General features: G+C 37.8%; 1 protein-coding gene across 1 annotated transcript in view; it reads left to right on the top strand.

Moving 5' to 3' along the window:
- The window catches only part of CENPE (centromere protein E), a 233,892-nt gene that overhangs the window by 36,887 nt on the left and 184,282 nt on the right, over nt 1-12,723 (top strand). Inside the window, exons 32-37 of the mRNA XM_023763881.1 lie at nt 1,562-1,852; nt 2,431-2,589; nt 4,162-4,269; nt 6,220-6,438; nt 9,705-9,902; nt 10,616-10,819. Of these exons, the coding sequence (XP_023619649.1) occupies nt 1,562-1,852; nt 2,431-2,589; nt 4,162-4,269; nt 6,220-6,438; nt 9,705-9,902; nt 10,616-10,819 (1,179 nt within the window). The remainder of the gene's footprint in view (nt 1-1,561; nt 1,853-2,430; nt 2,590-4,161; nt 4,270-6,219; nt 6,439-9,704; nt 9,903-10,615; nt 10,820-12,723) is intronic.

The raw sequence follows: 12,723 nt of genomic DNA, 5'->3' as shown, positions 1-12,723 counted from the left end.
CTCATACCTCTTCCTAGTGAGGAAATGTGAGCCCTTCTTTGATAGAAACATATACAAAGCACACATAAACCACAAGGTTGTTCATTGTAACAGTGTGTAACAGAAAATGGGAAACAACCAAAATGTCAATCAGGAGGAAACTGGGTAAAGATAAGCAATGTGTCAAGAATATTATACAACAGGTAAAAAGAAAAAAAATTCAATAGATTTGAGTGTCCTAATTGGGAATCCCAAAATAACTCTCAGTGAGAAAAGCAGGTTGTAAAATAGTGTGTGCATAATGTGTTTGCCTCTGGAAAGAAGAGGTTTGTGGGGAAGGGGGGGAACGGAAGAGGGAAAAACTTTTAACTTTCTAACAAAAATGTAGAGTAAGAATTAGAGTTCTGTTATTTTTACTAAGAAAATATATTACTTCATTTAAAAATACTAGTTACCTTGCCTAGCTGTGTGGCTCAACGGTTGAGTGTTGACCTATGAACCAGGAGTTCACGGTTTGATTCCCCATCAGGGCATATGCCCAGGTTGTGGGCTCGATCTCCAGTAGAGGCTGTGCAGGAGGCAGCTGATCAGTGATCTCGTCATTGATGTTTCTATCTGTCTCTCCCTCTTCCTTCCTCTCTAAAATCAATAAAAATATATATTTAAAAAAAATACTAGTTAGAGAAGGAAGTAATAGTTTTATTATTTTTACTAAGAAAATATAGTACTTTCATTAAAAATAATACCAGTTAACATTAACATATGTCACTGTTCTTAAAATTTCTTTAATGATAAAGAATCTGGTGGGGCAGGGGGAGAGGAGATGGGTATAGAAAGAGGAGCTAAGAATTGCTCACATGCATCTGAAGAAGCACCGGGCAGGGGTTGTTTCTGAGAAGACAGATGAAATGTCAAATATGCAAATGGTTTTAGAAAATTTAAACACTATATTATAAGAAAAGATATATGGGGGGAGGGCTTTGATTAAATATCTGATTTATTTTTGCCTAAAATACATTGGGAATGTAAAATGGTTTAGCCACTTTGGAAAACAGCTTGGCAGTTTTTACTAACACCAAACATATACCGGCCTGTGACCCAGTATTTCTACTTGGTTATGTACCTAAAAGAAAAATGTACATACTTCAACATAAAGATATGTACAAGAATGTTCTTAGTAGCTCTAATCATAATAGGGAAAAACTGAAAATAATGCAAATGTCTATCAAAAGAATTGTAATTTATAAGATCAAAAGCAGGCAAAACTCATCTAGGATGAGAAAAGTCAGAATAATGATTATAGGATGGGATACATAGGAACTTGAGGATGGCTGCTTTAGAAAGGTTCTATATTTTAATCTGGGTTGTAAGTACATAAATGTTAAGAATAATTGATCTGTATATACACTTAAAAATAGATCACTTATTTATTTATACCTCAAAAGAAAATAATTTCCGGGTGGAATTATGTATTCATTAAAGCAACATGGGAAAACGGTTGTCTAAATCAATTTAGAAACTTCTTTATCCTTTCCTTAAAAACCAACTGTCTGCTCACATGTTATTTTATGATCATCTTAAGATCCAAGAACTTAGGGCAAATGAACATCAACTCTTGAAGTTAAAAGAAGACTTCAGTGAGACACAGAAGAAAATGTCTGAAATGGAGCAATTAAAGAAACAGTTCGAAACCCAAAGTTTAACTCTGGATAAAATAGAAATGGAGAACTTAAATTTGGCTCAGAAGCTTCATGAAAACCTTGAAGAAATGAAATCTGTAATGAAAGAAAGAGATCATCTAAGGAGAGTAGAAGAGACTCTCAAACTGGAAAGAGACCAACTCAAGGCAAATCTACAAGAAACCATAGTTAGAGTAAGTTGTGCTCCTTTCTATCCAGTAAACATGTTTTTAATATAAGAGGCTCCATTATTTGAAAATAAATGATACTGTTGGTAATCTTTTAGGAAATGTTATAATCTTTTAAGAAGACAGTTTGATAATATCTTATTAAAAATTTATCAGCATATGCATTTGCTACAGCAATTCCATGCCTATGAATTTAACCTATCAGTATGTTCACACATTTGGGGCAGAAATACAGCAAAACTTACTGCAACATTGTAATCCAAATGTCCACCCATAAGACACTGGCTAAATGGAGCTCATCTGTGTAATGGAATACTAAGCATAAGAACAGGGCATGTGATAGTGATTTAGAGAGATGTCCAAATGATATGAAAGGTGAGAGGTAAGTGGCAGAGTTTATCAGGGAACAGGACTGGGATAGGTGGAACTTTTGCTTTAGATCCTTCTGCACTATTCTAATGTAGTGGTAGAATGGTGGTGGTTTTTAATGACAAGCATGCATTTTTTAAAGATTTTGTTTAACCAGTTCATTAAGAAAAAGTAATGTTTTTTTATGTCATCATTTCTCAATTCTAATAATAAAGGATCTGGAAACACAAAAGGAACTAAAAATTGCTCGTATTCATTTGAAAGAGCACCAAGAAACAATTGATAAATTCAGAGAAAGTGTTTCAGAGAAAACAACTCAGATCTCAAATATTCAAAAGGATTTTAATAAATCAAAAGATGATTTACAGATAAAGGTATGTGTTGTTTTGTTCTTTTGGGCGTGTCCAAAATTATTTGTGAAATAAGAGGATATAGATACAGATATGTAGACATAGCTATATATATATATATATGTACATGTGTACATATATAACAAATAGACACTAGTTTCCTTCCTTTAAGGGACTCTCATTGCATTCTAACTTGTTTTATAATTATCTCAAGATCCAAGAACTTCATAAAAAAGATATTCAACTTCTTAAAATGCAAGAAGATGTCAATAAAAGTCATAAAAAAGTGAATGAAATGGAACAATTGAAGAAACAATTTGAGGCTCAAAATTTATCTATGCTAAGTTTGGAAATGGATAACTTACACTTGACTAAGAAACTTCATGAAAGCCTTGAAGAAATAAGAATTGTAGCTAAGGAAAGAGATGAGCTAAGGAAGATAAAAGAGTCTCTCAAAATGGAAAGAGACCAATGCAGAGAAACCTTAAGAAAAATGATAGCTAGAGTGAGTTCAGAATCTTCCCCTATCTAGTAACTATTTTTAAGAATCAAGCTTTTTTGAAAAGGGTGACAATGGTTTGTTTTGTTGTTGTTTTTCTCCAAATGTCTACAAACAGTAAAGGGTAATGGGGAAACTATTACTATCATTTCTCACACAAATAAGAAATACAGGGTTTTTCTTAAAGCCAAAATGTTTTTTAAAGGGTTTCAAAACAGAGAAATAGTATTATTCTCAATTTGCAGGATTATATTTGTAAAAGATTAAATATTCCATTTCACTACTTCTACATGATAAGAGTTTTAGACATGGCTCTTGTTAACAAAGTTAGAAGGGAAAAGGTTAGACAAGATGAATACCAAAAGAAAAAAATGAAGTTGTTCTAGTATGACTTTTTAAATTGAATATCAGAAAACAAAATTCAGATAAGAAAATGTATGAAATCTGTAAAGAATCAAGTGGAAAACAACATCATTTGTAATCTCAATAAAATATCAGACACTTGGGAATCATCTTTATCTGACCTAACTAAATGTATAGAGATTTAAATCACTCAAAGTATTTTATTGAACAATTAGTTATTCTTTTAGGTCCTATAATATATAAGATAAACAGATGGGAGAAAATATTTTGTTTTATACAGAAATTCAAAGTGTAAACAGGATATGAGTTTTCTGCTTCCAGGTGCTGGGAGGAATGTATTCGTAGGGCTTGGAACACTGTAGATAGTACAGATGTGTTTGCTAGTGTGTTTAGTTGGCAGCAGTGATTTTGATTCAGACATTTGGAGGAATTGGAACCAGAGATAAATCTAAAACCTAACTTGCAACTATGAATATTAGAAGAACAAATTCTATCTCTAAAAAGTATGTGGTTCTCCCATTTTTTCCCCCAATGAGTTGAGGCCACTCATTACAAGACTTAGTAGTGCTATTATTCATTTTCTGACCATTTTTAACATTGCTTTTGAACTACAGGTATAATATTTAATTCCATTATTGAACCTTGATATATAATACATAATTGAAAAAGTATGTGTAGACATTTCCTATGAATGTAGTTATAGTTGACACCTTATTTATTTCTTTGTGTCAAAGCAGGACCAACAGAACCACAAAGAAGTAGTAAAACATGAAAAAAAGTTACTGTGTGATGAAAAAGAGCACCCTACAGAAAGCCTGAGAGAAAAGTGCTTTAGGATAAAAGTAAGTGCCCCCTGTTTAAATTACAAAGGATTATTTGTACCCTTCAGAGGTCTATAGCAGCAATTTTCAAACAGTGTGCAGCAAGAATTTTTAAAAACATGCAATACCTGTCCTGGTTGGATAGTTCAGTTGATTAGAGCGTTGTCCCGATATGCCAAGGTTGCAGGTTCGATCCCCGGTCAGGACACATGCAAGAATCAACCAGTGAATGCATAAACAAGTGGAACAATAAATCGATCTTTCTCTCTCTCTACTTACCCTCCTCCTCCCCACCTCAATCTCTCTCTGTCTCCCCCTTCCTCTCTCTCTCTAAAATCAGGTGTGTGTGTGTGTGTGTGTGTGTGTGTGTGTGTGTATGTTTTTGTTTTGTTTTTTAATTTTTAAACACGTAATACCTGACTAGTCAGGGGCACTGACCTCTTTCCCCTTAGATTGTCAAATAAAAAAATGACAACAGCCAGCACAACAATCAGTTGTGAATGAATCAAAAGTATACCTTTATTGTTGTTTTTGTTGCTAGATTGGCAAAAAATATACTTTAGGGTGAGCCGTAGAATTTTAATAGTTTATGTGTGCCATGAGATGAAAAAGGTTGAAAATTGTTTGTGGATTCAAGGGAACCTCTGTGGAATGAAAAGATAATGGTCTATATGTTCCTAAACTTTCTAGTGCAGGTATGTAGGTGTGCATATACTAGTATACATGTTATAAACAAACCAGTGGGGGCTTGCGGTTTAAGGCCTCACTGGAAAGGTGACATTTGAGTAAATACCTGAAAGAGGTGAAGGATTGAACCATCCAGGTAACTGCTGAACCAGAGTATAGGCAGGAGGAACAGCAAGTACAAAGCTCCTGTGAAGAGGCTGCCATGTGGATCCCAGGAACATCACGAAGACAGAAAGCTAGTAAGAAATGACGTCGGAGAGTTAATGGGGAAGAGGCAGGCTGTTGGGCTTTAAAAAAACTGCATTTTACTCTGAGTCGAGATGGAGATCCATTGCAGACTTTGACCACATGAGAGACATGATCTGACTTACATTTTAAGGGGTGACTCACTGCTGTGTTGAACATAGAGTGGAAGCGGGAAGACCATTTGTAACACAGACAGATAGTGGCTTGGACCAGAGATGTAGAAATGGAAGTAGTGAGGAGTGTTTGGAGTCTGTATATTGAGGGTAAAACCAACAATATTTTCCATTGCTCCTATTAGAATGCAAGATCACTGAAGACTTATTTTGTGTTTAGCACATCCCTAATGGGAGTCAACATTCAATATGTATCTTTCTCTCTCTCTCTCTCTCTCTCTCTCTCTCTCTCTCACTCTCTTATGTTGTTATTGTTGTTGTTGTTCTCTCAGTTCTTTGTACTGTTTTCTCTGTTCTTTCTGGGGTTTTCTTTTTTGTCTTTGTTCTTTGTTTCCCCTTAGTTTTTTTGTTCTCTCTTTTCCCTCTTTTCGCTGTGTTCTTTCTGATTTTCTGTTTCTTATATTTTCACTTTCTCTCAATTTTCTCTTTTCTCTCTCCTTAGTCACTTGTTTTATCTGCTACCTCACGCTGCCATTGTAAACATGAGCCAGCATTCAGCCTTGAGCTACAATATATACTACATTGAATTCACTTAAATTTCTCCTCAGACTTTGTAAATGCTCATTCAAATCATGAATGTTCAGAAGACTAAAAGAAAATATCAAATGTTAAAAATGGTTAATTCCAATTTTCTTTGTTGTATTTGCTTAAAATTTTTATTTTCACAATAATTGTGTATTATTTCTATAATCCAAAATCAATAATATCAGTTTCCTTTTGTTGTTTTTTAATCACAGTGGTTTTAATTTATTACTCTCCTACAGAAAATATAAAAGCATAAGTTTTGTTATAATTCTAAGGCTAGAACTACTTATTGTTAAATTAGAATCATTTGTTAAGTTGAATGAATTCTAATTTTCTTTAGGAGCTTCTGAAGAGATACTCAGAGATGGATAACCATTATGAATTCTTACATAGATTGTCTCTTGACTTGGAGAAGGAGATTGAAACCCAAAAACAGCTTTCAGTTAAAATAAAAGCAAACCTCTCACTTCCATATCAACAAACCAAAGAGATTCAAAAACTTCTCACTGTAAACCAAAGGTGTTCCATGGAATTCCACAGAGTCATGAAGAATCTAAAGGTAACACCTTTTTAGTAATATCTTTGTAAATATTTCTATAAATTTTGGTTATAAACTTCATTGTATTTAAGTCCAACTTTGCAAGTTGACACATTTGCTTCTTAGTATATGTACTTCTGTCTGAATTAAAGATTACATGGGTCTAAGAATAGTGTGCAAGATTCTCAGTGCACCAGAACCTGGTCATTCAATAAAACCTGAACTCTGCCTATGGGCCCAGACACAGGTATGAATAACATCTCAAATATTTCATAGTCTAATGGGTGAGGCAGATATATAGACAGATAATAGTAAGTGCAATGATAGAAGTATGTGCAGGTTATAGGACATACTAGGAAAAAAGTTAAAGAAGATAAGACCGTAGTGGAAGACAGACTCATTCAATGAAGCTGGGATGGAGTTCATTTTGCAGATAATGGGGAGCCACTGGAAAGTTATTTTAAGTGGGGGCAGTAATGTGATTAGATTGCGATTTTAGATACTTCACTCTAAATAAAGAAGATATGAGTTTGCAGGGGAAAAGCCTAGTGGCAGAAAGAAGAGCCAAGAAGCAATTGTCCTGATGGGATATTATGGGTGACTGAACTACTAGTGAAGGATTCTATAGGGATAGAAGAGATGAAATAAATTAAATATTTAGCAGTTTAAAATCAAGGTCTGTTTGATAGTGGAGGTAGGGAGAAAAGTTGAGATTGCATCCCAGGATTTGAGTTTAGCCAAGTTTGTGAGTAGTGGAAAGAGGAGTGGGGTGAGGCAGGAAAGGAAGATCAGGTGTTTACTTTAAGATGTTTTGAGGTAGAAATACCTATCGGGACATTCAAGAAGAGAAACTCACTAGGCGTTGTCAACCAGTGGTCAGTGGTGCCAATTCAGTGCCAATGGAATCCCAGTTTGGGGTGTGGTGAAGAAGGAAAGTTTATTCAGTGCAAAACAGCTCAATTGTGATACAGCATAGCTGTGAAAACAGCAGAGCTATAGAACAGATCTGGGGCCAGACCCCTCTCCAGCTAGACAGCTCTGCTCTGTTCCACGCTGTTCCACCCTGCATTGTGTTGGTCTGCTCCACTCTGCTCTAGCAAGACATCTTCAGTGTTTCACCTCAGCCAGGGAGATGCAGACATCAGGCTTCCGTGGAAAGGGAAAGTACTCTCTCAGAGCCAGCGAAGAGTTGGCTTACATGGGCAGAAGTTCCCACCCCTGTCTCATGCCAGTGAGGACTCCAAATCCTCACAGTTTGATTGGTCCAAAAGGCACTTTCCTAATTGGTTAGAATAGAACCACTCTGAATGAAGCTACACAGCTGATAGGGAAAGCCTCAGTCCTTTTGGTTGAAATGGGATTCCAGGAACTCCTTTATAAGGGCTGGCTCAGATGGCTGAAACAGTGCAGAAACAGGCAGTGCAATGCAGAGTCAGGCAATTCAGTGTAGGCTTCTTCATGAAATGCAATTTTCATGAGAGGCCGCTGTGCAAGAATGGCTGCTAGGCTTTGCTTTTTAAAATTTATTTGAGCCCAGTTAGCCGCTAGGAGCCCTCCTTAGTAGGTGTCCTTTTTTTTTCCCCCTCAAGGCTCACAGCATTTAGCTGTAAGTCTGAAGTTTGTCAGAAGAGTCAGGACTAAAGATAAAGATTTGGGATTCATCAGCATATACATGATGGATAATATGTGTAAATTCACCCAGAAAGCATAATCCTATATAATAAAAGCCTAATATGCTAAGTGTCCAGGCGTCCATTCAACCAATCAAAGCGTAATATGCTAATGATATGCTAAGGTCGCTCAACTGCTAGCTATGACATGCACTGACCACCAAGGGGCAGACAGTCAACTGGTGGACCAGTTGCTATGATATGCACTGACCACCAGGGAGCAGATACTCCAACTGGTAGGTTAGCTTGCTGCTGTGGTCCAGCCAATCAGGACTGAGCGAGATGGGCCAGACATGCCCTGGAGTCCTCCTGTGGTCCCTCCCTGCCTGGCCAAACTCCTGTATCCCTCCCCTGCCCTGATCTTGCACTGGTGGGGTCCCTTGGCCTAGCCTGTGCCCTCTTGCAATCCGGAACCCCTTGAGAATGTCAAAGAGCCAGTTTCAGGCCGATCCTACTCAATGCAGGAGCTGCCCCCTGGTAGTCAGTGCACTCCCACGGGGGGAGCGCTGCTCAACCAGAAGCCAGGCTCACGGCTGGCAAGCACAGCAGTGGTGGTGGGAGCCTCTCCTGCCTCCATGGCAGCACTAAGGATGTCCAACTACCATCAGTTGGACATCCCCCAAGGGCTCCCGGACTGCAAGAGGGCGCAGGCTGGGCTGATGGATGCCCCCACTCCCCCGAGTGCACGAATTTTGTGCACCAGGCCTCTAGTAGAGGAATAAAAGCCTTGGGGTAATAAGAGAACTCTGGAAAAGATAAAGTTTCAAGAGCAGTAACAGAAAAGAGAGCAACACATGGGATCGAGGTTGGAAAAGTGAGACAGGAGAGAACCAAACTGAAGTGTGTCACTCAGGTCAGTGAAGGAGAGTAAGTCAAATAACTCAGCAGCCATAATGAACTGAAGAGGTCCCCTCAATTTGTTGATAATAGAGCTCATTAGGACCTTTGTCAGAGCAGTTTTTGTTGATTGGTTAAGGAAGAGGCCAAATTATAAGAGGTTAAGGAATGGTGGAAGTTGAGGAAGTAGGAAACAAGTGTCTCCTACCTAGTTAAATTGCCCCTCAGGTTCTGATAGTCGTTCCCAAATCCTACTGGATATCCAGAATTTATTCATGAAGTCCATGGACCATATGACATTCAAATTATTGTCACCTTGAAGTCAAATATCTAAATATGCTTGACAAGAAGGTCTTGAGGCATGGCACACCCATGCTGATTACCAAACCAAGATAGGCAGAAGAGGGTGCTGAAAATGAATTATCAGGTATCTAGCTGGAAAACCTGGGTGATTGGTGATTTAATTAACCAGAAGGAGCCAATAAAGAAAGTTGGATTTTTAGGAAGGAAAGATCATGTAACCTTTTAAACATTGAATCTGGGGTATTTTTATGATAGCAATAAGGTATATCCAGTAGGAAGTCAGAAATAAGGACCCAGAAGTTACTCTTCCAAGATGCTGAGAGGAGAAAGTTGGGGACAGAGAGAGGCTCTTTCCTTTCTCCTCACTTGTCAGAGGATATAGATAAATGCAATGCCATCCACCTTCAGTCTTGAGGGTTTAAAACATCCTCTAAATGTGAGATAAGTTTAATTTCCCAATGTTTGTTTCTCTTCCAGTATGCGTTAAGCAATGTTATAATGATAAAGAAAGAACAGCACGAATCCATCAATAAATTTGAAATGGTTTTCATTGATGAAGTGGAAAAACAAAATGAGCTGCTAAGTCAACTTGAGCACCTTCCCCAAGGTTATGATGTATCATCCAGAGAATTAAGGGACCTCAAATGGAGCCAGAAGGTGGATCTACATATTCAGGTATAATTTATTTTAAATGGATTTAATTAGACTTCGAGCCTTTTTTTAGCAAGTAGGTACCTTTTCATGTGCTTAGAGGCATTGTCATTTACCAAAAATTAAAAATAAGCTACAGAATAACAGCTGGCCAGATGTAAAGAGTACCAAGTCATAGAGGAGCCTCCTTTCAGAACTCGGCTGATTCAGAAAAAATGTAACAATATCAGCAAGTGGGAATTCGTGGAACCTCAGAATATGTTTCTAAGTGCCGTCTAACGCTTCCTAGACCTGTGACTAGGCGTCAGAAACATTTTTATTGCAACAGCTGCAGGTGGAATGTTTGCTCTCGGCCAGAAGTGTGAGGCTAGCATCTAATTCCTAACATGCATGTACATCTTGCTATATGCACAGAAAAGTGATATCCAGAAGCACTTCACATATTATTATTAATCACAAATTTATAGTTTTGACAGATTTCAATTCTAACAGGCAGAATTTGTGGGCATGCCTCTGTTATGTAGCCTATACTGCCAAAATTTTATTCAAATAACTAGAATAAAGTTTTAGACTAGAATTTTATTTCTAATATTATTAGAAGAACTAGAATTATATTTACTTCAAAAATATCAAGAGTGAGAGTTCAGTAAGATATTTTCCTCTTTTTATGATATTTGTGAAATATATATAAAAACTTCCCCAATGTTCATGAATTTACTGCTTACTTTTTAACACAGGAAATTCTCAAAGATTTTTCAGAAAGTGACTCCCACATCATAAAGACTGAATTTCAACAAGTACTCAGTAATAGGAAAGAGATAACCCACTTTTTGGGAGAGTGGTTGAATACTCATTTTGATATAGAAAAGCTTAAAAGTGGAATCCAGAAAGAAAACGATAGGATTTTTCAAGTGAATAAGTTCTATAATAACAGAATAATTGTAAGTAGCAGTTTTTATTGTGCTACCTATTCTTTTCGTTGTGTGCTTTAATTTTTCTACCTCATTCTTAAAAGGACTTAGAGCAACTGGATTTTTAAGTATGTTTTCTTTCACTTATTTGTATCTGCTTTGTGGGGGGAAAATTGACAATGTAGAACATGTTCTTCCGCTAACATTATGCTTCCTTAAGATAAATATACCAATTTATACTTGCAAAGAAGATAACAAAACATGGGTGTGTGATACCACTTCCCACTTGTGAACTCGTGAATCCTCTTGTCACTCTCCTTTCTTTCCTCGCTTTTCACTGCTTCTGTAGGAATTGAGCCCTTTCCCTAAGTAGCCTCAGACACGGGGAGACGTGCATTGTGTAGCAGCCATAGACAAGTCTGGAAAGCTACTCTAGTGAGGCCTCATGTGCTTTTCATCTAGTGGGTCACTATCATATGTTCTGTCCTTCAACTTGAGGTTTGAAAATGTAGTTTGTATCATTGTTCCCAAGTTGATCAGCCTGGTAGACTGATGCATAAGAACAAGCCTTGCTTAAGATCAGTTTATTAATTTGTTATACTTTCCGCTGATCAGAATATTAATGCTGCTTTTTGAAGTAATCCCTGCTTTATATATATATCTGATAAGACATGTAGTAATCAGAAAGTTGCTTCTTATATATGCAGTTGGAGCAAAGGGTGCTAGAGTATGTAGCTTTTAAGATGGCCTCAGGAGATAACGACCTGCTGGCTTAGGCCTGCTCCTGGGTGGCAGAGGGCAGGCCCAATCCCTAGGTGCAGCCCCTGGTCTGTTAAATGGATAGTTAAAAAGTCCGCAACCAATAGAGAAAAGAATAAAACCAATGTTTAGATAAACTCCATATAATTCAGAGTTTTTTGTAATATGGGGGATTTCTACCATGTGAGTCAGCATGGAGATGAGACGTCTGTCAGCACCCTGGCAGTAGGAATTGGTAACTTTGTATGGTGTGAGGTCAGTAGTCCAGTGCCAAGGGAAGTCCAGGGTACCAGTAAGAATAAAACTAATTTAGGATGCAGGTCTGACAGAATGACCAATTAAGCCATTTGTGATGAGAGCAAAAAGAAAATCCTATAGGAATTAACAAAAGAAAGGATGAGTAATTTCAGAGTTAGTTATCCTTCGATGTAAAAGACAGTATTGATTGCTATTCCCCTCAATGCAGGAGCTTCCCCCTGGTGGTCAGTACATTCCCACAGGGGGAGCACTGCTCAGCCAGAAGCCGGGTTCACAGCGCAGCGGTGGTGGCGGGAGCCTCTCCCCTCTCTGTAGCAGCACTAAGAACCCCTAAGGGGATGTCCACTGAGGGGTTCTGAACTGCAAGAGGGCATAGGCTGGGCTGAGGGACCCCCGAGCCCCAGTGCATGAATGTTGTGCACCAGGCCTCTAGTGTTTTACAAATAAATATAATCCTCTCCAGTCCTTAGCCTTTTTTTATTCTCCTCAACATCCAACATCATCTAAAATGTTAGGAACCAATGCAAACCACAAAGAATGTTTATAGCCCTGGCCAGTGTGGCTCAGTTGATTGTGCATCATCCCATGCACTGAAAGGTCACCACTGGTTCGATTCCCGCTCAGGGCACATGCCCAGGTTGGGAGTTTGATCCCCAGTTGGGGTGCGGGCAGGAGGCAATCGATGAATACTAGGCTCTCATATCAATGTGTCTTTCTCCCTCTCTCACTCTCCCTCTCCCCCTCCCTTCCTCTCCCTCTACCTTTTTCTCTCTCTAAAATCAATAAAAATATTAAAAATAAAAAAGAACATTTACATTCTTTTATGTTCTTCACAAACTGTTCTAGAATGTTTGGAAAATGAATTTCAACATATACTAGTATCTTGTCCTAGAATTCTAATATTTCATAGGGTTTTT

This window comes from Myotis lucifugus, unplaced genomic scaffold (genome assembly GCF_000147115.1).
Source record: "Myotis lucifugus unplaced genomic scaffold, Myoluc2.0 scaffold_306, whole genome shotgun sequence".
NCBI classification, from domain to species: Eukaryota; Metazoa; Chordata; class Mammalia; order Chiroptera; family Vespertilionidae; genus Myotis; species Myotis lucifugus.
This window is presented reverse-complemented; position numbering and strand designations above follow the sequence as displayed.